This window comes from Cavia porcellus, unplaced genomic scaffold (assembly GCF_034190915.1).
Source record: "Cavia porcellus strain 051 isolate PalLab524CR breed Dunkin Hartley unplaced genomic scaffold, mCavPor4.1 scaffold_2, whole genome shotgun sequence".
Lineage (NCBI taxonomy): Eukaryota > Metazoa > Chordata > Mammalia > Rodentia > Caviidae > Cavia > Cavia porcellus.
The window spans coordinates 39,323,783-39,348,145 of record NW_026947485.1 but is presented as its reverse complement, the minus strand read 5'-3'; the positions used below and the strand labels follow the sequence as shown (position 1 = coordinate 39,348,145).

The 24,363-nt window shown below is 44.6% G+C and overlaps 1 protein-coding gene and 1 pseudogene across 2 annotated transcripts; both read left to right on the top strand.

Moving 5' to 3' along the window:
• The first annotated feature begins 11 nt into the window (after nucleotides 1-11).
• Nucleotides 12-22,495, top strand: Tspan33 (tetraspanin 33). Of its 2 annotated transcripts, none has more exons than XM_063240904.1 (8): nucleotides 12-342; nucleotides 15,305-15,362; nucleotides 15,972-16,096; nucleotides 16,397-16,471; nucleotides 18,338-18,433; nucleotides 21,294-21,422; nucleotides 21,770-21,931; nucleotides 22,145-22,495. In XM_063240904.1, the coding sequence occupies exons 1-8, from the start codon at nucleotides 241-243 to the stop codon at nucleotides 22,244-22,246; spliced, it is 849 nt and encodes a 282-aa protein (XP_063096974.1). In that variant the 5' UTR covers nucleotides 12-240; the 3' UTR covers nucleotides 22,247-22,495. The 2 variants fall into 2 exon arrangements, with proteins under 2 accessions (XP_063096974.1, XP_063096968.1); XM_063240898.1 differs by having other exon boundaries at nucleotides 13-342; nucleotides 15,969-16,096.
• On the top strand, nucleotides 349-15,280 carry LOC134474167 (cytochrome c oxidase subunit 7B, mitochondrial-like; annotated as a pseudogene).
• Nucleotides 22,496-24,363: the final 1,868 nt, after the last annotated feature.

The window sequence follows — 24,363 nt, the reverse complement described above, 5'->3', positions numbered from 1 at the left end:
CCGGGCGGGCTGGTCCTTCGGCCGCAGCTGAGTCTTGGTTGCTCCTGCTGCCGCTGTATTCTCCTGGCTGCTCCGGCCGCGGCGGGTCCCCGGCGCTCAACGCTCAGCTCGGGCGGCTCCCCAGCTCCTGGGCTTCCGCGGCTCACGCTCCCGTCGCGGCGCGGCTCATGCCCCGGGGCGCGGGGCGCGCAGGGTGGCCGGCCGCGGCGGGGAGCTAGGCCCCCGGGGGCGGCGCGGACCATGGCGCGGAGACCGGGGGCGCCCGCCGCCTCCGGGGAGGAGTTCTCCTTCGTCAGCCCGCTGGTGAAATACCTGCTGTTCTTCTTCAACATGCTCTTCTGGGTGAGTCTTGGGGGTCGCGGGGCCACCTGAGCTGCAGGGCACCTCTAGAAGGTTGGGGAGAGGGGCACCCCGGGATGCCCGGTACCGGGCGAGTTTTACCGCTAATGACACTTAGCAGGATTCTTCCTGGGGAGGGAGCAGTAGTGCCACTGAGTCAGGAGGGGACGCCCGAGGGGTGAGCGAGCGGCTCAGTGAGGGTGAGGGGACTGCACCAGGCCAAGTGTTGGGGGAGGGGCTGGTTTCCCAGTTGGGGCAAGGCAGCCCTAAGGTGCTAGCATATTCGGGATTGGGGACTTTCAGGCCTGAGGGGCTGGGTGGCCCCACCGAAAAGAAAGAAGAGGAAGGGAGAAAAAAACCAAATCTCTTCCCCTTCCCTCGGGCAAGAACGGTCAAGGGGCTTCCTTTCTTCCTTTTGCAGGCCTCTGTTGCTCCCCTTCCGGCAAAGGCTGAGAAGGGACAACCATGGTCTCCCGTTCTTCCCTCCCATGCCAGCGCTGCCCCAAACTTTGTGCTGCCTTTCTCAGCACCAGACCCCTCCCCCTGACAGTCCTCTGTGTTTTTAAACAGGACCCAGTGTTGGCTGGAAGGCCAGAGATTCTTTCAAAATCTCCTGCTTGGGGATGGAAAAGTGGAAAAATTCCACCCCTACTCAGCCATCACTGTTGACTTGACTGACCCGGGCAGATAAGTTCCAGTCCACAGGCCTTCATTCCCTGTGTCATGAGAGTGACCTGGTATGATCAGGGAAGACAGGGCCAAGAACTGAGCTGGACCACATCATGAAATGCTAGCTTGATCCTATTTCATAGCTAGACAGTGCCTGGGCCCTCTGAATTTGAGAACACAGGCAAATCCCTCCCTGTAGCCTCACTTCTGTGCCAGCTCATACCACATCAGACCTACCTTTCTGGGAGCCCATCATCCTTGCCCACCTTCAGCTTCAGACCTACACAGATTTGCAAGCCAAAGGCATTGTGAGTCTAAAATATGTTTCCTAGCAGAAGTAACAGACCAGACATCTAAGCCAGCTGCTAGAAAGGTTTCACAGGGGCCATGGTGTGAAGTGCAGACACAAAGCACATAAGTGCTAGCCTGTTGGGACAAATAAGAGAGATCCCAGAGGGTGGTGATGACAGCTCACTCCCAGCCATCAAACTCTTGGGAAAATTAAAGTTTGGGCTTTTATCAAATTCTCACCTTTAGAACTGGGGAAAAAAATACAGCAGGCATCTAGTCCAGCACCATATCTTATATATGAGAAAGCTGAATCACAGTGATGTTAAATGTTTTATCCAAGGCCCAACAGCTGGTTAGTAGGCTTGGTTTGGTGATTTTTCTGCTGAACCAGGATGCCTCTAGGGGAAGTCCTTGACCCAGATGGCTGCTACTATAGGTGGGGTAGTGTTGCTATTAATGGTTAAACAGTCAACCCGAGTTCCCATGTTCTGGGTTCTACTTCCGCTAGAGGTTAGGGAAAAACAGAAGAAAATCCCTTAGCACCCTTCTGCCAGGGCAGGGGAATATGCCTAGGGGAACTCCCCATCTAGGGGTAAGTACTACCAAGAGCTCCATCAAGCTCACTGAGTCTGCTAGGCCAAAATATGCTAGTACCAGTAAGAAGTATCCTCCCGAGAGCCTCAGCTCTTCTTTACAGCTTCTTGTCTCAGCAAAGCTTCTGCTTCATTTAGAACATGTGGCACCTTCCTCTTGTTGTCGTTGGTGTTGTTGTTTTTTGAGAGAAATCTCCCTATGTAGTTCAGGCTTGTCTTGAACTCACTGTGTAGCCCAGTCTAGTCTTTTTTTCTTTTTTATCGATACCAGGGATCGAACTCATGACTGCCTGCTTGCAACGCAGGCGCTTATGCCGCTGAGCTAAATCCCCAGCCCCGCCCAGTCTAGTTTTAGACTCATGTCTTTCTGCCATAGCCTCCCAAATGCTAAGATTACAGGCTTATACTGCCATGCTGCTTTGGCACCTCACTCTTGTCTGTGCTCCTCAGCAACAGCAGCTGGGTACATCTGTTACCCTATATTCATGTTCATTATCTAGGACTTTCCTTCCCTACCTCACACCCCTTTTACCAGACAAATGACTTTAGGAAATCACAACCAGGGAGAGAATTTGGCTCCATAGACCCATAGACCCTTGGTAAAAATGCTTCATTCAAGGTCAGAGAGGACCTGACTAGCCAGATTGGCACCACCTCAAGTAGAGTAAAGCCCCTTGTTGGCCCCAGTGTAGACTCAAAAAGTCAGAGGCTCTAGAAATAGCACATTAAAGGACAAGAGGCCCCGCTTCTCTCTGGTACCAATTTACTGTGTGACCCTAAGCCAATGTATCTGGCTCTCTGTCTTGAATCTCCTCTAAAGGAGAAAATTTATCTGCCTCTGTGAACTATTTAAAGATGAATGAATCATTTTAGGGACTAGTCTCTTTTTTCCTTTAAGACCTGGGGCTGGATCTAAGAATGAGTCTCTCTGTGTCCTGTTATCCCTGGGCCATTGCACTGCTTAGAAGATGGTACTGTTTAGGGGTTCCTGAGTGTCACTTCTCCCAGCTGGGCACAGAGCCACAGAGACATTGCATACCCATGCAAGTGGAGAGAAAGGGCTTCCAGGGATCAGGGGATCTTTCTTTCCATCTCACTTCAGGGACTGGTTAAATGCTTTCTTTTTTGCAAGCTTCTGCCATCCTAATCAAATTCCACCCTTGGCTAGGACTGCTGGCCCTCACCTTTGCAGGCAGAGCACATGTCTGCCAGCTGCAGAGGTGTTGTGTGGGGGTGGTGTTTGTATTTATGCAGGGGACACATTAGGAAGGTGGCCAGAATTATCTAGATTCACACTCAGTGGTGGCAGCGGCTGCCACTACTGCTGCTCCAGGGGGCCTGACTCTTTAGGCTTTTAGAGTTTGACTCAGAAAGCTGCTGTCTACTTTTAAAACAGGACCAATTCCTCCTGGTTATGTTTCAAATCGTACTTCCCCTTTCGCCTAAGAGTTCTGACTTTTTCCCTCAGAATTGTGTCATGAGGTGATTAACTGTTAAGTTTCCTTGGCCTAGAATAGTGACTCTAAGATCCTAGAAGTTGTATTTTTTAAAAGTTTTTTATTATTTTTAAGATAGTAAAGTACAACAGAACAAAGCCAATTGAGATAGTGCAGTGAAATTGGTACAAAACTTCACAGCAGGTTACTGGGATAACAATAATAGTTACCATAGCATATCTCATTATCTTCATAATAGTTGTTCTTTCAGTCAGATATAGCAAAATCAAACCAAATACAGAACATTATAGAACTTATCAAAACAGAATATTGAATAGAGCAATATAATTAATCAGAACAAAGCAAAACAGTGATAATGCTATTTGCCTTCAAAGAGATGGTAGAAGGAAATGCCCCATATTTGTTATATTGCATATGATCAACCTCTCTAGAAATGCTCAGACCTCTGGCTCCCATCTGCTAACCGGGGAGGGGAGGAAGGATGGGATGTTTGTGCTGGTAGGCTCATGGCTGCTTACCAGGGAGGCAAGCAGGTTGCTTTGTTTACCAGCACCCTAAGTTCGAAGTTATATTTAAACCTTTGAGAGGTAGCTGTCTTTCCTCACCTCCTTGTGTTGGACATCTCAGAGGGATGTGTGTTTTTTATCATCCTTGGGCACATGTTATCAGGAATATTATTAGTGCTGCCCAGCTCCTCCCTTACTGGTCCTTATCCTATTTGGGACAGCAGTTAGAGTGGCTTTTAAGTCAAGTTATCTTCGGTGACCACGCTTCTGGATTCCTGTGCACCTTGTATGTACTCTGATGACCACACGCCTTACCTGGGCTGCAGTTATGTTTATGTACCTGACTTTCCTTGTAGACTTCAGGCTCCTGAGGGTAGGCACTACCTTATTCACTTCCAGTTTCCTAGTGCCCAGTTGTGTTTGACAGAAAGTGAGTGTTTATTGAATGTTATTACTGGTAAAGCTTATTGAGCAGGGGCATAATATTCTTCCCTCCTCTTTCCATCTTGGACACTGTTCTCTCAAGATGCAGCCCAGCCTTAGGTGCGTGAGCGTTCTTGGTGTTGAGGCACTCTACAGTGTTTTCCTCTGGATGGGTCCTTTGGCCTGACACCCTACCTTAGGCCAAGTCAGAATAAATGCCAGCCATCTCTCTCAGAGCCAACATGATAACAGTCTACATTTGGGGGGGTGGTATTTTGTTTTCTTCCACTACTACATATGGACCCCTCTCTATGTATTTCCTAGCCTAATGTGCTCTCCTGTCCAGGACCATAGTATATGGGAGCCCCAGGACACTCAAGAGTTCCCCCTTCTCCCAGCAGCTCCACCTCTCCTGGATCAGAAAGAAATTGGCCAAGCATCAACCAAAGTAAAAATCCTCCAGCAGCACTTTTCTGCAACCCAACCTCCCCTATACTAAACACATTTCCCAAAACCTTAGGAGCCTGCCTCCTTCTCCTTTACTTTCCCTATAGGTTAGGCAGGCTTCAATAAGTGAAGTGGTCAGATTCATTTACAAAACCAACAAAAAAAAGAAAGACAAGAACCATACCCTTTGCTCTGTAGGTTACAGACAAGCCTTCTCTAGCAGCTCTGCCTGCCTTGTACCAAGTAGATAATTGTAGTATTCAAGCACCATTTAAAAAGAATAAAAGAAACCACAGGGTACTTCTCTGAGTCTTGGTAGCAGGCTGTTGTTTGCCGAGTTATTCTCGGACCATGAGTTTGAATGTCTATATTACTTGAACTCTTGACTTTCTTGCCTGACTTACAACTTTGGAAAAACAAAATCAACCTTGGCCCAAGGGAGATGCTAAAGGATCAGCTCCAAACATTGGCAAAGAGCAAAAAAGCTAAGAGCCTGTGTCACTCAGACAGTTAACACCATAGAAACCAAGTCCTGGGGTGACACAGGGATCTAGCATGTATAGGTCATGGGCAGTGCGAGGGAGGGCCCAGCTTTAAGTCTAGTAGACTGTGACTTCTCCTAAAATTAAGGGTAGAAAGTTCTAGAAAGTTCTAGTGGGAGGGAGATACCACCCTCCCATTTCCCTCTGAGTGGGAGAGAGTTGTTGCTTTGGGATTTTTGCTAGGGACAGAACCCAGGGACTCGGGTATCCTAGGTAAGTGCTCTACCACTGAGCTATAGCCAGCCCTAGCTAATTACTGTCCCCTCAGCTATCCTTCTCATCTCCTTCAGAAGAAGGAAAGAAACTAAGTAGGAGGGGTGGACTCTGAGATGGTTCCACCTGCTTCCTGCTCCCTGCAAACTGAACTTTGGAACGTGGGGACAGATGAGGGCAGCACTTTCTCTTGGAGAGTATTCAGGCTGACAGACGCTGTGTGGCCATGCTCTGTCTCCCCATTCAAGGTGTCATTCCAGGGACCTCCCTTGGAGCCATTTCCTGGCTCTGCTGGCACTCTGGTCACCTCCCCCACACTGTCGTCCTTCCCCTGCCTCCACCTTACCTCCTTTGGAAATTGCCAGCTGCTTCCCAAGAGAATCACAATGGTTCTAGGTTTACACAAGGATTCTGAGGGTGCTGTGTGGCAAAAATAGGAAGGTACAAAACCTGTGGCTGAAGCCATAAGGCTTTGGGGGCATCTGGATCTAGGCTGTAGTCCCACTTCAGCCACTCACCAATTGAGCGAACCAGGCTGTTACTCTATTTGAAAATTCTGTGGATCTCATTCTCTAGAATGGAGCTCCTGGCGCCCTCTTGAGGTTGTGGTTGGAATGGAATGAAGTAGCATCTATAAAACACTTAGCCCAACTGGGTGTGGCCGCATGTACCTATATCGCCCGCACTATGAGAAGCTGAGGCCAAGTTTGACTCCAGCCTAGGTGACTTAACAAGACCCTGGCTCAAAATTTTAACAAATTTAAAGGCTAAGGATGTAACTTAGTGCAAAGGCCCTGTGGTTCAATCACTGTAACTGGGGGGTGGAGGACAACAGTCTGGCTTAGCCCTCAACACCAGGTAGCTGCTCCTACTGTTCTTGGAAATAACACCTAGAAATCCTGTGCTAGGGAGTGGGCTTAGAGAACTAGGAGGAAGGCTGCTCCGGACAGGAAGAAAGAGTGGCACTAAATAGGGCTTGAGTTTAGTTAAGGGGCCGCTTTGAACCTGAACCCCCTTTGCTTATAGTCCCACTATTAGCCAGAGGAAAATGATAATGAATCATGCTTCTCATTTCCTAGGAGCTTTTTGTCTTTGTTTTGTTTTGTTTTGTTTTTGTTTGTTGGTTTTTTGAGACAGTCTCGCTATGCAATTCAGGCTGGTTTTGAACTCACTGTGTAGCCCAGGCAGGCCTTGAACTCATGATAATCACCCTGCCTCAGGCTCCCACATGCTGAGATTACAGGTACATGCAGCCATACCAGACTGCTTGTTTTGTTTTGCTTTGTTTTTGTCTGTTTGAGACAGGGTCTCCATACGTGGTTCAGGCTGGCCTTGGGCTCACTTGTTCCCCAGGCTGGTCTCAAACTTGCAACGACCCTCCTGCCTCAGCCTCCTGAGTGCGAGGATTACAGGAGTGTACCACTATGCCCTGCTCTTGTTTTGTTTTGTTTTATAAGACAGGGTCTTGCTATGTAGTTCAGGATGGCCTTGAACTAGCTGCAATCCTTTTGCTTCAGCCTCCTGAGTGCTGGAATTACAGATGTGCACCGCCACATGAAGCTTTCATTTTCTGGCTTATAAAGAATTGTCCTGTGTACCCTAAGCACACAGTCCCCTCCTGCATCCAGGCCCTCTCCTCTGGATTTGGTGCTCCACCTTGATCTTGAGATACAGCTCAGGGGAAATGGACTCAGGAGCCCATCTGCTGTGGCATCAGGCTTGAACCCCCAGAATTAGTGTTCTAGGGGATAGAACAAGGGCTTTTTCCTCACAGACATTATGTCGTGGTTGTCTTTTTCCAATTTGCAAGAAAAGTCAAGATAATGGAGAGGGCAAGGATATCTGGAAGTAATTTATACCAAACCAGCAACTGCAGTAACTACAGTTTTGTCTTGAGCTCCATGCTGTTTCCCTTGGTCAAAAACACATTGTCACCTTCTAATTCAAAGCATTCAGCAAATGGTGGCAAGGCAGAGCCACTGGAAACATACACCTATTTCCATGACAGATACGGTGATGCTGTATTAGTTGGTGGAGTCACATTCCATATTGCTATATGGACATACACAGCAACACAAACTGGAATAGAATAGAACCTTTCCCGTCTTGGCAGAGTCACCCCAAAGGAATGGAGAGATCAGTAATCATGCCAGCTGATATAATACAGCTAAATTGCTTCAAAATCAAATCATAATTGATGCCAAGTAAATGCACTGTATATCCATTAAAATATGGTGCATTGTAGAAATGAAGTACAATTGGAACCTTAAAAAAAAGATAATGGGGATGATTTTTCTCTATTTTCTGTTTTTTGTGCTGAACATGGTTAGTGCCTGCAGCTTCTTACCTACCAGCAAGTACTAGCAAAGGGGAGAGGACCAGTAATAATGAATACTGCGCAAGAGTAGGAAATAATTTATTTAGAAAATGTATTTCCCAAAACAATTTAGCCCGTATTGTTTATGAAGTACAGAGACATACATCTGACAGCCACATCATCTGTTAGTAAAATTGCTCCTTATCTCTGTGATAGAAATTAACATCTTATGCTTCATCACATGGTACCCAGAACATAACAGTATCTGTGCAATATCCCTATCAAAAATGTATAATCTGAATCTAATTGTGTGGAAACAGATGAATCCAAATTGAGGGGCATTCTGCAAAACAATAGGTCTAGACCTATCAAAAATGTCTAAACAAGTGCTGGCGTGAGTAGGAAGCCACTGGAAGCCTCATACGTTACCAGTGGGAAGGAAAAGTAATCTGGACCCTATGGAGAGTAGCTTGGCAGCTCTTCCAAAAATTAAACTTAAAATTTCTACATGACCCAGCAATCCTAATCTTAGGTATAAGCCTGAAAGGATTGAAAACAACTATCCAAACCAAAACATGTACACAGATGTTCCTAGCAGCACTACTATTCACAGTAGCCAAAGGGTGGAAACAGCCCAAATATTCATCAGTGCATGAATACGTGTACAGATTGCATCACATCCATACAGGGGACATTATTCCATTATTGAGCCATGAGAAGAAATGAAGTAGGGATATGTATTACAACATGGATGAGCCTTAAAAGCAAATTACATGAAAGAAGCCAGGCACAAAGGGCACATGTTGTATGATTCCATTTCCAGGATATGTCCAGAATAAGAGAATCCATAGAGAATGAAAGCCATTACAGTGGTTGGGGAAAGGAAGGAGAAGAGGGGATGAGGCATGACTGTTTGATGGTGGGATGGGGTGGTGAAAAGCTCTGGTAGTGGTGATTGTCATGCAGCAATGTTAATGTATCACAGCCACTAAAGTATGTGCTTCAAATAATACAAACAATACATTTGTGATGCTGAGGATTGAACCCAGGCCTCCTTGAATGTTAGCTAAAAACTCTACCACTGAGCTACATCCCCAGCCCAAAAGAGTAAATTTTGTGTTATATGAATTTTACCACAAATTTTTAAAAGTCACTGTCTTCAAAGACCAAAATGAAAGGAAGAAACCATATACGGCAGTGCACATCTGTAATCCCAGCGCTTTGGGAGGCCAAGGCAAGAGAGCTGCAAATTCAAACCCAGACTGGGCAACTTAACAACTAAAGACTATCTCAAAAAAAAAAAAAAAAAACCTGAGTTGCAGCTCCGTGGGAAGACCCTAGGCTCAATCAACAGTGCCACAAGACTAAATAAATAAACAAATAAGGAAGGAGAACATCTAAGAGAAAAGAACAGACTATTCTAGGTTAAAGGAGATTTAATCACTAAATGCAATGCATGGTCATTGATTAAATCCAGGATCACAAAAAAGGAAAAGGGTTACAGAGTCAATTATGGGGATAATTGTGCAAACTGAGACATAGACTATATACATAGCAGTCACAGTATATTATCATTTTTTAAATTCATATATCAGAATATGTAGTATACATAGCAGGTCACCGTGGCTTCCTGATGCTCTGTCACATCAGGATTCACCAGCTTAACCCCTGGTGTGACTGGGAGGAAAGCACCCTACTTAAACTGGTTCCAGTGTATACAGATGATCTCTAGTTTAAGAAAATCATATATCAAAACATGTAGGATTACAAGACAAAAAAATGCAGGGTTTTTTAAAAATAGACTTAAGTCAGGAATTGTAGCACATGCCTGCAATCTCAGCACTCCAGAGGCTGAAGCAGGAGGATTGCCATGAGTCAGAGGCCAACCTGGCCTACCTAGTGAGTTCAAAGCCAGCCCAGACTACATGGCGAGATTGTCTCAAAAAACAAAGCAAGTGGCTGGGGATTTAGCTCAGCGGCATAAGCACCTTCCTTGCAAGTGTGCGGTCGTGAGTTCGATCCCTGGTACCGATAAAAAAACGAAAAAGACAAAAACAAAACAAGAATATAATTCATTTTTTAGAACAGTTTTAGTTTTGGAGAAAAATTGAAAACCATACAGAGCATTTCCCTATACCTTGTGCCTAGCTTCCCTTGTTGCTAACATGTTCGTTAGGGTGAGCAGTTGTTATACTCCATGGGATTACCCGTATGCCCTGCTTCGTTCACACTTCCTTGTTTTCATGTGAAGTCTTCCTGTTCCAGCATCCCATCCAGGATCCTAGGTTATACATGGTGATCATGTCTCCATTGGTTCCTCTGGCTATGACAGTTTCTCAAGTTTCTCAGTTTTTCCTTGCTTTTGATAGCCTTGAGGGGTTTTTGTTTCTGTTTTTCAGTACTGAGGACTAAATCCAGGGCCTCTGCAATGAGATATGTCTCCTACGCTTTTTATTATATTTTATTTTCAGACAGGGTCTTCCTAAGTCACTCAGGGTCTTCCTAAGTCACTCAGGGTCTTCCTAAGTCACTCAGTTGCCCATCCTAGGCTTCAGTTTGCAATCCTCCTGTCTCAGCCTCCCAGAGTGTTAGGATTACAAGTGTGTACCACCACACCTGGATGACTTTGAGACTTTTTAAAGAGTGCTGCTCAAGAATTTTGTGGAATGTCCTTTTATTGGAACTTGCTTAATGTTTTTCTCATGTTTATCTTGGGGCTGTGTTTTTCGAGGCAGAACACCACAGAATAAAGAACCATTTTAGTAAAATTGCTTCACAGCAATTTGTCAACATCATCATTGTTGATGTTGGCCTTGGACTCTTGACTGAGGTCATATTTGTCAGATTTCATTGCTATAATTACTTTTTCCCCCTCTTTTTTTTCCTACACTGCACTCTTTGGAAGAAAATTCTTTTTTTTTTTTTTTTTTTTTTTGGAAGAAAATTCTAATCCACAACCCACATTTTAGGAACAAAGAGTTATGCTTTACTTCCTTGAGGGTATCTTTATAAATTACTTGAAATTTTTGACCAAACATGGTGGCGCATATCTGTAATCCCTCCATTCAGGAATCTGAGGAAGGAGAATTGCTACAAATTCAAGGTCAGCCTGAGCTACATAGTGAGTTCAAAACCTGTCTTAAAAAATAAATAAATAGGAATTCTTCTGTATGGGAGGTTTTTCTTTTCTATTTATTTATAAGTCACTTGTTTGTATTGATATGAACTAATAGATACGTATCTTATTCCGTGGATACTAATTTACTACATCTTTATTTTGATGCTGAAATTGCTTCAGCTTTGGCTATTGGGAGCTCTTTTATGTGACATCTGTGTCTCTTCAGTGTACCTACACTGACGGGAGAATTCTGTTTCTATTTTTGTTTGTTCATGAGCACTTTCCTACTTTATAGCATAAGATGTTCTAGACTTGTCTTAAATATTTCCTGCCCCAATCCTAGAATCAGCTATTTCCCCAAGGAACCAAGGGATGGACACTTTCACTACAAGGTGATTCCTCACCTTACATGATGATGCAGGTCCTGGTGCATGCAAATTATATTATTTGACTGACAACTTTTCAGGAACATAACACTTTGCTAAGAGCTAGGCTCAGCTTTGAAAGGTTTCTAGTCAGGCTTCATTCTGGCAGCACGTGAAAAGAAAAGTGTCTTTTATCTCCATCTTTCTCTTAAAAGGAGGTCATTGCTAATAATTTGAGTATTACAAGGATTTTGTAAGGAAGATAAAGAGTGGAAAGTTTACTAGAACGGGACAGCAAAATTCTGTTAGTCCAGATGTAGCCACTGCATCCATATACCCTTGCTCAAGTGTCTCTTCTACTCTTTTGGCCTCATTTTGGTGGTACACGTCTGCATCTGTAATCCCAGCACTCTGGGAAAGTGAGGCAGGAGGATCCTGAATTCAATCCTAACCTGGGCAACTTAGCAAGATCTTGTCTAGGAATGTAGCTCAGTGCAATGGCCCTGAATTCAATGTATAATTAAAAAAAAAAAAAAAAAGAGGTGAGTTGGATCCAATTTCCAAAGTTCCATACAGCTCTAACATCCGGTGCTATTACCAGCTGCAGCAGTGCTCACTGTAGAATGGCAGAGCTCTGAGGAGTGCACAGTGGAGAGTGAGGTAGAAATAGAAGTGTACAGAGTGCTGTAGTGAAGTGCAGACTTTGAGAACTCAGAGGAGATACATCATTCATAATCATATTAAATAATAGGAAAGCCTGCATCTAATTTTTTTTTTTCTTTTTGAGACAAGGTCTCACTAGATAGTTCAGGCTGGCAGTGAACTCACTATGTAGCCCAAGCTGGCCTAACTCACAGTGATCCTCCTGCCTCAGCTTCCCAAGTGCTGGGATTATAGGCATGCACTACCATGCCTGACTTAATGCTGATTTCAACTGTTTGAAATCCATGACTGACTGTGCTTTAGGCTCTCAGGTATGGCTGTGCCTTGGAATCAAGTGGAACACATCCATAACTACTTGGTCTAGGCCCCAAGACCAGCGATTCTGATATACTTGGGTTTGTGGCGCAGCCTGCAGAGTGAGAGTTTCTTAAGTCTCTTCCTCTACTCCCGAGTCTCCAGGTAACTAGTAGCAGCTGAAGTTGAGAATCTCTGATGTAGGCTATGAAGGCTCTTAGTCCCTCCCCAGTATAATGCATAGATTATAGGTTCTCAGAGTACTTTGTACATAGCAGTTGAGGAATTAAATTTGGAGAGTATATTAGTTTGCTATTGCTGCCATAACAAATTGCCCAACCTTAACGGCTCAAAACAGCACAAATTTAATCTTTTATATTTCTGGAGGTCAGAAGTCCAAAACAGGACAAGATAGACTAAAATCGAGCTGTCAGCAGTGCTGCCTTCATTTTGGCTTCCTCTAGGAGAGACTTACATCCTTCTTGCTGCAGCTTTGGGCTGCCCACGTTCCTTGATTCATGGTACCACATTACCCCAATCTCTTTCTGTTATTTTCTCTGACTCTGACACCCTTGTGTCTCATATATTGTTTGCTTGTTACTATATTGGACCTTCAGGGATAATCTCATCTCTAAATCCTTAATCACATTTGTGAAGTCCCTTTGGCCATGTAAGGTAATATATTCGGAGGTTCCATGAATTGGGACATGGACATCTTTGGGGAGGCATTATTTCACCTACCACCAATAGAGACAAAGCAACTGCTGTGATTATGGGCCCATAAATAGGATTAAATTGCCCTGAGATATGTGGCATCTCTTTACTGTGCCTTTCTTCTTTTAGCTGTGTTCAGATTTAATTAGAGACCATCTCTGTATAGAGTTATTTACCCTAAAGTGAAAATTAAAATATGAAAAAACAGTGTGGAGCCTGGGAGCAACAGAAATAAAGCACATATAGATGCATATTTTTAAATGATTCAGTAAAATGATATGCAGAACTGCAGTTGTGTGCAATGAGTTTTAATGGGTACATGGAGGTATTCATTTGCTGTGGCAGAAGGCAGCCTCTAGGTGCCTCTGGTGTCTCTGCTCTGGGGTTTTCCTGTTTCCCCCGATAGTCCCCAAACCTTGTTGTGACATACTTCCTATCTCCTGGATGAAAAATGTGAACTGACTGATAGCAAAGTGCCCAAAGCCAGGGCCAGATGATAGGGACACGGTGAGAGGACTGTGCTACAGAGAAGTGTCCTTAAGACGTGGTTTTCAGAAGTAAATTTGCCCTTTTAGTACTGAATGCACCTGCCAATCCCTGCCAGATGGTAGAGGACCTTGTTAAACAAAGCTACAGAAAACACATATTTCCACGAACGTCTCCCTTGTAATCATTTTCCTAGATTTTTTTTTTCTTTTGGTACCAGGAATCAAACTCATAACCTCACATTTGCCAGGTAAGTATGTGTGCTGCTCAGCTAAACCCTCAGGCCCCAAGAAAACACTTCTTCCTCTGAGCAGACCAGTCTGACCCTCTCACCTGTTCTAGGGTGCCCAGTTTCCTTCTCCCACAGAGGCCCTTGGGGCTGCTCTTTCCAGCTGCTTTCTGTCTTACAGGACAGCCAGGACTAGTGAGTTGCCTTCTTCCCCACTGAGATGGCCAAGTCCTGCTGCTGAGAACTCTCTCCTGCCAGAGCGTGGCCTCATCTATTGCCATAGTGACAGCCAGCTGCTGCTTAGCACCAGCATGGAGATGGGGCACAAAGAAAGGGTGGCTGAGTGGGTTACAGTGCCTACTGGGACTGTCTGGTACTCCTGGGGGCCTGAGGGGCAGGGAGTCCCCTGGGGACTCCTAGAAGTCTTTGACAGGTTTGTTCTTTCAGGAAGGAGCTATGAAATTTGAAAAGTCTAAACTATTCTTCCACACAGAATTTATAAGATAATATTCCTTTACCACAGTTTCATATTTACCCACACACCCTTGTGCACTCTCATTTGAGGTGCACTTTTTGTACTTGATACTTGTTAGCCTCCAAGGGGTTAGAGAGTCAGGGGTGTGCATCTGACCCGGCCTGCTGAATCTGTGAGACTGGCTCTTGCAGGTAGATGGCTTAGAATTCAGAACTTCAGTAGGGTGCAATGGTGAATGCTTGTAATCACAGCTACTCCAGGAGTCGGAGGCAGAAGAACCAGAAGTTCAAGGGAAGTGTGGGCTACTTAGTGTCAACCCTGACTCAAAGTAAAAATAAAGAAGGGTTGAGGATATAGCTTAGTGAAAGTTGTGGATTCAGTCCCCAGAACCAGAAAAATAACACAAAAATTTTACAGTTCCTATGTGATGTTGGACAAATTGATTTCAGTAATGGTGGATAACATTTATTGTTAGGCCTTCGGTTACTCTTCACACAGGTAGAGTAGTGGAATGGGTCGGGGGGGACACAAGTTATATCGTGCACAGGTACAAATTCTATATGGTGAATGTGATCATTATGTACATCTAAAATGTACCAATAAAATCTAATTTTAAAAAACCCAAATACTCTTCACTCATTATTTAATTCTCACAGTAATATTATTAGACGTAGCTATTTGTTTGTTCTTAATTCACACTTCCAGATATAGAAACTAAGGAAGTTTGTACCACATGAAGCCTAGTTTGTCTCACTGTGAGGCCCATATTTTTGTTTTTTCAAGTATTTTTAGTGTTAAAGATTGAACCCAAGGCCTCATGTATACATTCTATCACTGAGTTAGACCCCCTGTTAGATGGAAGCCTATCTTTGAAATCAATGTATATGAAACTTGTATGGTCTTAAGTTTCTCATCTGTAAAGTGGGGATAGTTATCTGCCTCACAAAATAATTGTGTTGCAAGGATGTTATAATATTGGGAAAAGTATTCATGGAGGGAGAGCCCTGACAGATGTTACCATCATTATTACCATACTATTAGGAGGTCACCCCTGGGCCCTGAGATAATGACTCTCTCCTGTTCTCCTGGAAGGTTACACTTTTAGAGCTCTCTGGCTTCTAAAAATCTCAAGGTTGAGCCTGGCTCTTTCCCTGTTTCTATAGGTGATTTCCATGGTGATGGTAGCGGTGGGTGTCTACGCCCGACTGATGAAGCATGCAGGTAAACTGATACCTCCTCTCACCTCCCAGAACTGCTGCCCAGCCCATTCCCCTCTGCCTCTTCCAGCCCTAGCCCTCTCTCTTCGTGCTTCCTGGAGCCAGAGCTCAGTGGTCTGCTCCATCTGATCAGCCAGCTTTTGCTAGTCCATTTGCGTTCCCAGAGATTTCATGAGTCTTGCAAGATAGTCGTACCTTTGAAGCTTAGGTAGTACCAGAGAGAGAAGCTAGGCCAGAGAGTCATCGTGGCCATGACCCCTGCCTAGCTCATTCTGGAGTGACTTCACCCCCATTCCCCTTCCTCTGCACAGACTCCCAGAAACAGTCTCCACAAAGCTGGTGAGCCCAATGCCATCCTCATTCTTTTCTGGTGCCAGAGTGGCTCCTCCACTCATAAGCCCAGGAATAAAGGCTCTTACTTTGTTAGTTTATCAAGTTAAATGCCACAACTCCTCCTGGGCCTTTTCCGTCCTCCCTATGGGAGGACAGCAGTGCCTCCACATAACCTTCACATGGAGATTCCCCACCAAGAGAGGCACAGATCAGGGGCACCCTTTCCCCAATCCCTGAGGGGGCGCTGGGCACAGACAGAGTGGGCCCCTCCCCTCAGAAGCAGCCTTGGCCTGCCTGGCGGTAGACCCTGCCATCCTGCTCATCGTGGTGGGTGTCCTCATGTTCCTGCTCACCTTCTGTGGCTGCATCGGATCCCTGCGTGAGAACATCTGCCTCCTGCAAACCGTGAGTGGAAAGATCTCCCAGGGGTGCCAGCTAGTCTCAGATGCCATTCTAACAGGCTTCCCATTTCTTGTGTCCCACCTGACCCCCAAAAGCCTTTGCTGCCCACCCCTCTCTGAAGAATTCAGCCCCAGGTATGCTGGCCCCAAGTACAGTAACAGGATGGCCGCTCTCAGGAAGTGCCCCAGTTCGTTCGAGGCATTTGAAGATGAGCCTAGTGCCCTCAACACTTCGCGTGGCCCTGGGAGGGGCTGCTGCCCGGAATGGTAACAGACTGTCTCTTTTTCCTGCCTGCTGCCTCAGTTCTCCCTCTGCCTCACCATCGTGTTCCTGCTGCAGCTGGCTGCTGGGGTCCTGGGCTTTGTCTTCTCAGACAAGGTAATGTTGGGAGTCACGGGACCTGTTCAGCAGGGAAGCAGAGGGAGGAAGGGAAAGTTCCTGCTAGTGTTTAGCCTGATTAATTAACCACAGCACTCCCTCTCCTGAGAAATAGCAGCCTTTGGAAGGTTCTCCTTAGGGATGAGTGAGTGGCCTTTAAGTTAGCACTTGTAAAGCAAATTTCACATTTGAAAAGTGTTTCCTCTGACAATCTGAGAGACCAATAGCGAAGAAAATTCTGTAAACACAAATTTAAAATAAACTACAACTTTAATGGTAAATAACTAACTAAAACCCCCTGATCAGGTGGGCCACAGGTGACACACAGAGCCTCTTATTTCCTTAGAAATTGTTGAAATAAATAAGGAAAGATGGGGAAAGAAAACATGATTTGAACAGTGTTCAGCATATCTAGAAGTAGTCTGCCAGGCAGCAACAGACCTTTTAATTCAGAACCAGGATCCCTTCGCACAGGGCAAATGATGGCCTGGGACAAGCTATAGACTATGGAAGGAAACTGTGAGAGAAGTAGTGGAGCAGAAAGAGAACATGGTGGAAAATTGTGAACTTGAGAGCTGTTGAGTTGATTCAAAATTTTCTAATCCTTCTGGTTTAAAATGCTAAAATGATAGAAATCTGTAGTCTAAAAAGGTGCAATTTTCTTATATCCACTAGAGGTCAGTGCTACCATTTGGCAAACACTTCTGTTAAATTAGTTTCTCCAGTTTGCATTAGTCAACAATTATTTTGTGGTAAGAATGTACAAGATGAACACTGAATTATTTTGAATATATTTCCGAGAAGCAGTGACAGCAGGTTCAGCATTTCTCTTGATCATTGGTACCTGAGGGCCAAGGACAGATGGGCTTTAGAACTGGCTACCTTCCCTCATTAGGACTTCGTTCTGATTTCTCAAGGCTGATTCAGATTCAGAGAAGAAGGATGATCTGAGCTGTGCATGGTGGTACACACCTGTAATCCCAGTACTGTAGGGTCCTGAGGCAGGAAGATTGCAAATTCAAACCCTGCTTGGGCAGTTTAGCAAACTTAGTGAGATTTTGTCTCAAAATAAAAATTAAATTTAAAAGGGTCTGGGATATAGCTCAGTGCGAAGGCTCTAGGTTCATTCTCTACCTCCACCATAAAAGGGGGATAACCTTGATCTTTGATCAATGATATCCTTCCTCCAGCTCCTGGGAGAGAGGTCCTAATATTTCTTAGGGACCCAAACCGCTAAATTTCCCCCCCTCCCATTTTGATGTTAAGAATAGAGGGCAGGTACCCTTTCTCTCTCATTGAGGTGTCTGTTGATGACTACCATCAGATGCAGATTCCTCCCCCATCTCATAGTGTATAAAGCAGGGGACTTGGGGGTGGGCCTCTTCTCACTTAAGCTGGGGTATGGGCCTAAAGGAATGTGTGTTGGAGGAGTTTTGCCAATGGATTAATGGTCCTCAAGATGTTAGAGAAATAGCCAATGTGTAAAAAGGATGTTGGAATGGGAGGTGATGGGCAGTGAATGACTATAATGGAAGGATTGGCCCTGGGACAGTAAGAAGAGGACTGAAGCCATTTGGCAAGGCTAAGTTTGGTAGCTGTCCGTGTACATCCAGAGTAGGATTGGAGAGGGAGCCAAGCTTTCGCCGTGCTGCTGGGGGGTTGCTACAGAGGTGAGAAGGGCTACCCCCAAGGCTCTGACCACACCCTGGTATATGTAGAGGGCATCCTCCAGAATCCCACAACGTCTACTGTGACAAGCAGGAAAAATAAAAGAAAAAAGGTGATCCCTCTCTATTGTCACTTCTGCTGGGAAGAATAAGTTAGGGATTCATCGAGGGTCCTGATTCCCTTCCCATGTCTCTGCAGGCTCGGGGGAAAGTGAGTGAGATCATCAACAATGCCATTGTGCACTACCGAGATGACTTGGATCTGCAGAACCTCATTGATTTTGGTCAGAAGAAGGTATGGGCTCAGTATGGTGCAGTCAGCAGGGCCTGGGGCTGTTTGTAATAGTTAGAGTCCTTCAGGAGATGCTTCATCCTCAAGGGCTTTCCCACAGGCCTCTTCATTACGTGGTAGGTAATTTGTACACTCCAGAAATAGGTTTGGTAAAACACACACTTGTTTGGCGAACTTGAGGTTGTGAGTTCAATGCCCGGTACCAAAACAAACAAACAAAAAAAAAAAAAACACACTTGCATAGAATTCTTTAATAGTTCTTTAAGGATACAAAACTGTCTATATAATCTTCCATTTATGTAAAAAGGGATATATGTTCATATTTGCAAAAGAATTCTGGAACAATCTTATGTGGACCATTATAAGTGGTTGCCGATAGCAAAATGAGAAAACAACAATTTTTTTTTTTAATATTTTTTGTTTTGTTTTGTTTCTGGGGATTGAGCTCAGATGCTCACACATGCCAGGCCAATGCTGTACCACTGAGCTACATCCCCAGCACCCTAACTGTTTTTTGAGACAGGGTCTCATTAAGTTGCCCAGGCTGGGCTTGAATTTGTGGCACTCCTGCCTTACCCTCCCAGAATGCTGGGGTTACATGCATTCACTGGGAGCCTGGCTCCATCTAGTCAAAAGTTACATTTTTAAAATTGTGGTTAATATGCATAACATGAAATTTAGTCTTTCTTTTATAATGGTAGGAATCAAACCCAGGGCTTCATGCATCAGGCAGGCACTGTATTACTGAATTGACCATTTTTCAATGTACAGACCTGTGGTATCAAAACCATTCATGTATGTGCAACCATCACCACCACCCATCTCCAGAACGTTTTATCTTCCCCAGATAAAACTCTGTACCTATTAAACATCTATTCCCCACTTCCTTCTTGCCCTCGCAATCATCATTTTCCTTTCTGTTTCTGTGAATTTAGCTTTTCTAGGTACTTGGTATTAATTAATGAGCCCATACAATATTCATTCTTTTATAACTGTTTATTTTCCTTGGCATATCCTCCATCCAGGTTGTAGCATGTGTTAGAATTTCCTTCCTTTTAAGACTGAGTATAAAAGCAACTCTCCTACATCGTTGGTAAAAAATACAAAATTATGGAAATCAGTTGGAGATTTCTCAAAGAACTAAATGAAAATTTCTGTTTGACCCAGTGATTCCCCTTCTACTTATCTTCCCAAAAGAGTAAAAGACATGATATTACAGAGATACATGCATACTCATATTTATTGCAGCACAATTCACAGTAGCTAAGCCCTGGAAGTAGCCTGTGTGGCAGCAATACCCTCAAGAAAATGTGGTATCTACTACTGAATGGCTACAAAGGGTAAATGTAAGACATTTATAGGAAAATAGATGTACCTGGAAAATATAATGTGGAGTGAAATAAATCAGACACACAAGCTTAAATACCATATGGTATCTCTCATTTGAGTAAAGCAAAGTACAAAGAGCAAATAAAGAATGGATAGAAGGAAACAAGGAGACAGATCACTCGCAGATAAGAAGGGGTCCAGGAGACTGAGGGTAAGGGGAAGTAAGATTTGTGATTTATCATGTACAGGTACCAAATACCCACAATGAATGTAAACATTTTATGTTATAAACACCAGCTAAGAATAACAAAAACAACAAGAATGAAAATGGGGGAAAGAGACTTAGAAATGGAGGGAGGGAAGTGAGAAGAGCATGTGAAAAAGGAACAAATCATGTTATACACATGCACCTATATCCAAGATGAATGTAAACTTCATCTTGCAAATGCAAATATGTAATAATAAAATAAAATAGATGTGCTGTACAATGACAAGAGGATAAGCATAACTGTAAATTAAAAAACTATAAGTATATGACAACAGAAACTGAAAATGCATGAGAGGGTTTGGATATTGTCAAATTGTTTTTTGCACTAAAGTGATCATGTCATTTTGGCCATATAGGTTGATATATGGCTGATTGATTTTCATATATTAATTTAACCTTGAATTCTTGGGGTAAATGGTATATAATTGTGAATAAAAGACTGAGTAATATTCCAATGCTTATAAGTATCACATTTTGTTTATGCATTTATCCATCGATAGACAGTTGTGCTGCTTCCTCCTTTGGCTACAGTGAATAATGCTGCTATGAAGCAAAAGCTATATTTTAAATACAGGTGTTGTGAGGGCAGTGCTTCCTATGGTGCAACAGACACTGGACTGGGATCTTATTTGCTTTCAAGGAGTAACTGTGGACTCAGAATACTGAAGATTTCTTCTTGTGTTTTCTCTGTCTTAAGTCAAAATTTTAAAGCACTGATCTTTTAATTATTTCAGCCAGTATTGTGACTCTTTGTTACTTTGTGGTGTTGCTGGGTTTGAACCCAGGGTCTTGTGCATGCTACAGTCATGCTGTCCCATTGAGCTATATCCTGAGCTCTAGCTAATACTTTTTTTAAATTTACTGTGTTTTTTTAAATCCATTTTATTCATAGGTATAAAGAAGAAAAAAAAACGACAATAGAGGATTTTAAAGTGCATCAGTCAGGGGTCTAGCCAATATTTTTGAACACTTTTTATCAGACTCTGCTGTGCAGAACTAAAGTCAGAACTTTTTCTACCTTCTCTCAAAGAGTATAGTTGAATATGTAAACTTAAAAATGTATATATACACATACACACAACACAACTGTAATATCCAGCACTATGGTAAATTATAACAATATATATAAAGTAGAAATACAGAAGAAAACACAGTGGAAATACAGAAGAAAAACTTTCTTCAGGTGACAGCAACTGGGAGACTTGAGATCGAGGTTCAAGGTAAGGGGTGGATGATTCTGAAGTTTTGCCATGGCCTCTGTTGCAGTTCAGCTGCTGTGGAGGAATTTCCTACAAGGACTGGTCCCAGAATATGTACTTCAACTGCTCAGATGATAACCCCAGCCGTGAACGATGCTCTGTCCCTTACTCCTGTTGCTTACCTACCCCAAACCAGGTGAGCAAACATTCTTCCTCATTATCTAAGTTACTTTCTTGTGCATTTTATAACTTAACTAAGCAGTTTTGTAGGATAGATATCAGACGCTTTTCTGATGGCTCTGTTAACTTTTTGCTCCTATAACCTAAGGGGGGTTTCAGCAAAGGCAGACCTAAAGAAAGGAGAACTAGATCTCAGCTTCCCAAGGGAAGGGAAGTGCATTTAGCAATTTCCAGACCAGCATCTTCCACAGATACTCTTAACAATTTCAGAGTTTAGGATGGGTGGGAAGCCCTTCGGCTAAGGTTGAAAACGAAAAGTTATTGGCATGGGAGACCCATTTGGCTTTTCATCTCTTTCCCCAGGCAGTGATCAACACTATGTGTGGCCAAGGTATGCAGGCTCTTAAATACTCGGAAGCTAGTAATGTCATCTATACCAACGGCTGTATTGACAAGTTGGTCAACTGGATACACAGCAACCTATTCTTACTTGGTGGTGTGGCACTGGGGCTAGCCATTCCCCAGGTAACTTACCCTGCGTGACTTGTAGGTCCCACAAACTCTGTAAAGACGCTTTTATTTAGGGGAGGGTGCTTGGGGACCAGCTGTGTTTTCTGGGACTGACATTGCTGAGGGGTAGAGGAAGGGATGGTGCTTGCCTCACTGGGAACACTGAATCAGGGGAAGCAGGGAAGTCACTCATTGCTGAACTCCCAATTCCTTTCTTGCCCTTCTCAGCTGGTGGGAATCCTGCTATCCCAGATTCTTGTGAATCAGATCAAAGATCAGATCAAGCTACAGCTCTACAACCAGCAGCACCGGGCTGACCCATGGTATTGAGGATCTATCTTGCACCTCCTCACCATGGCAACAGGCAAGCCTCACTGACCAGAAAGCCTCAATGACCAGCAGCAGCAGGTGCTTCTCAGCACCTAAGGAGCTCTCTCCTGCACTCACGGCCCACGGGGATGAAGTAAACTGCAGATGGGCAGAAAAAAGGGAGGGAGGGTTCAAGTCTCAAGGATGTGCTTCCCTCCCCCACCCTAGCCCCGCGGCATTGTTAAGAGAGTTATTTTGTATTGTTTCTAACCTGAAGTGTATTTTGTTTGGGCAGGGAAGTTTAGGAAACGCCAGTAGCAGAGTTGTGCAGGTGTTAGCTGCTGCTTTTTCACCACACAACATAGCCAACAGCTCTATTAGGACTGCCACTGAGCTCGGTGGACATACTTAGATTGTGCTGCCAGCAAGACCTGGCTGGGAAGACTAGATACCACAGCGCTGCCTGGAGTCAAGTTGGCATGATATCAGCTCCAGAGAAGGGAGACCTGGCAACAGGGAGTGTGGGGGTCGGCTGGGGACAGCTGTGTGTGTTGGGTAGGAGTGGAGGGAGATGTTTACCAAGTGCCTGTCCTCCCAGGTAGGCAGCGAGCAACATCCTGCACCTCCCTCATTTCCATGGTAACATGGCAGCAAGGGCAAGGGGGTACAACAGCAGCCAAATTCATTCCCACCCTACACCCTCTGAAAAAAGTTGAGAACCATGATCGCTATACTCTGCAGCCAGCAGAAGTGGAACTGAGCCATACATGTCCTTGAATTCCTCTATCAGGCCCTCCCTCTCCAGCAAGTGGAGTTTTCTTTAACTTGGCAGCAGAGGAGGGTTAACACCCCCTGCCCTACTCCCCCGCAGAATTTAGAGTTTCTACAGTGTAAGAAGCAGGAATCTTGCTGGGGATAGGTGTGCCAGAAGTGGCAATAAAAAGCTTGTTGACCTGGGCTAAGCAGGCCTCCATGAATTTTCCATTCTGGAAATTAGAAGGGGGAAAGCAGAACTGTCCAGCCGGTGGGCCCTGCCTCTAAGAGAGACCAGAGATTCCTCCAAAGGCCACGGACCTCTCTGGCCCCACATGCCCATCTACCTCACCTTTGCCCTTCAGGGCCTAAATCAGAATGAAAGCTGTCTAGTTCTGACCTGTAAATGGTGCACTTCTTTCCCAAACCCTACAGAATTTTTTTTTTCTTTCCGAGTTGAGGCGGATCAAAATCTGCCACAGAGAATTTAGGATGGAGGTACAGAAGACAGGCTAAGAACACCGTTCCCCTCGTTTGCCCTGAGGAGAAAGAAGACCATCTCTTCTCTGCAATCTGGCCTGTTGGTGGCCATCCTCCCTCTGTATCTGTAGGAGCTGAGCATCACTACACAGCCTGCCCAGGAAAGACTCAGAAAACACCGGCGGCTGAGCGCCTAGGTTCAGCACGCCCTTGCAGCGTGTGGGGGCGGGGCCGCTCCGCTTCGTGGGTGGTCCTCGCCCCTCCCGAGACGGGCTGGAGCGGGGTAAAGGGGAAGCCGGAGAGGGTTCCCGAGGCAGTGTGGCCTCGCCCCTCTTCCAGTCTAGAAGTTTAGACTGGGGGGCTTTGCGCCGGCGGTGGGGAGAGGAATGGGAATTGGAAAGCGTCCCTGTGGTGTTAGGAGACAAAGAGTCACGAGGTCGCTCCCGCCCCCAGTTTTTCCTAAGCGAGCTTTCTGCTCCTGGGAGGGCCCTTTTCCAGCAGCCACTTGGGGCTCGGGCCAATGTTTAGCTCCTCGCTGGTAACAGAACGGAAAGAAAAAAATAAATCATCACGAATGTAAAATTAAAAATAAGGGCCTTTTCATTACATGATTAGTTCCATCGATTGAATTAAGTCACATTGTCAGGAAAACTAACTCTAAATATATTTGCTTAAAAGATTTTTTAAAAGGGACTTTTATTTTGAGAAGAAAAAAAAAGCATGCTTTCTTGGGGTAAAAGGCCTTTGGGGTCCTGCAGCTTCGAGGAGCTCATCTGGAAGGAGGCTTCCTTTGGAGATCAGGGAGGGAGGAAGACCAGGAATGATGTTTCAACTGAAGTTGCGCTCTGAATTTTTACGTTTGTAATACCCCAGTCCCAAACAGGCAAGCTTCATTTCAGTACTTA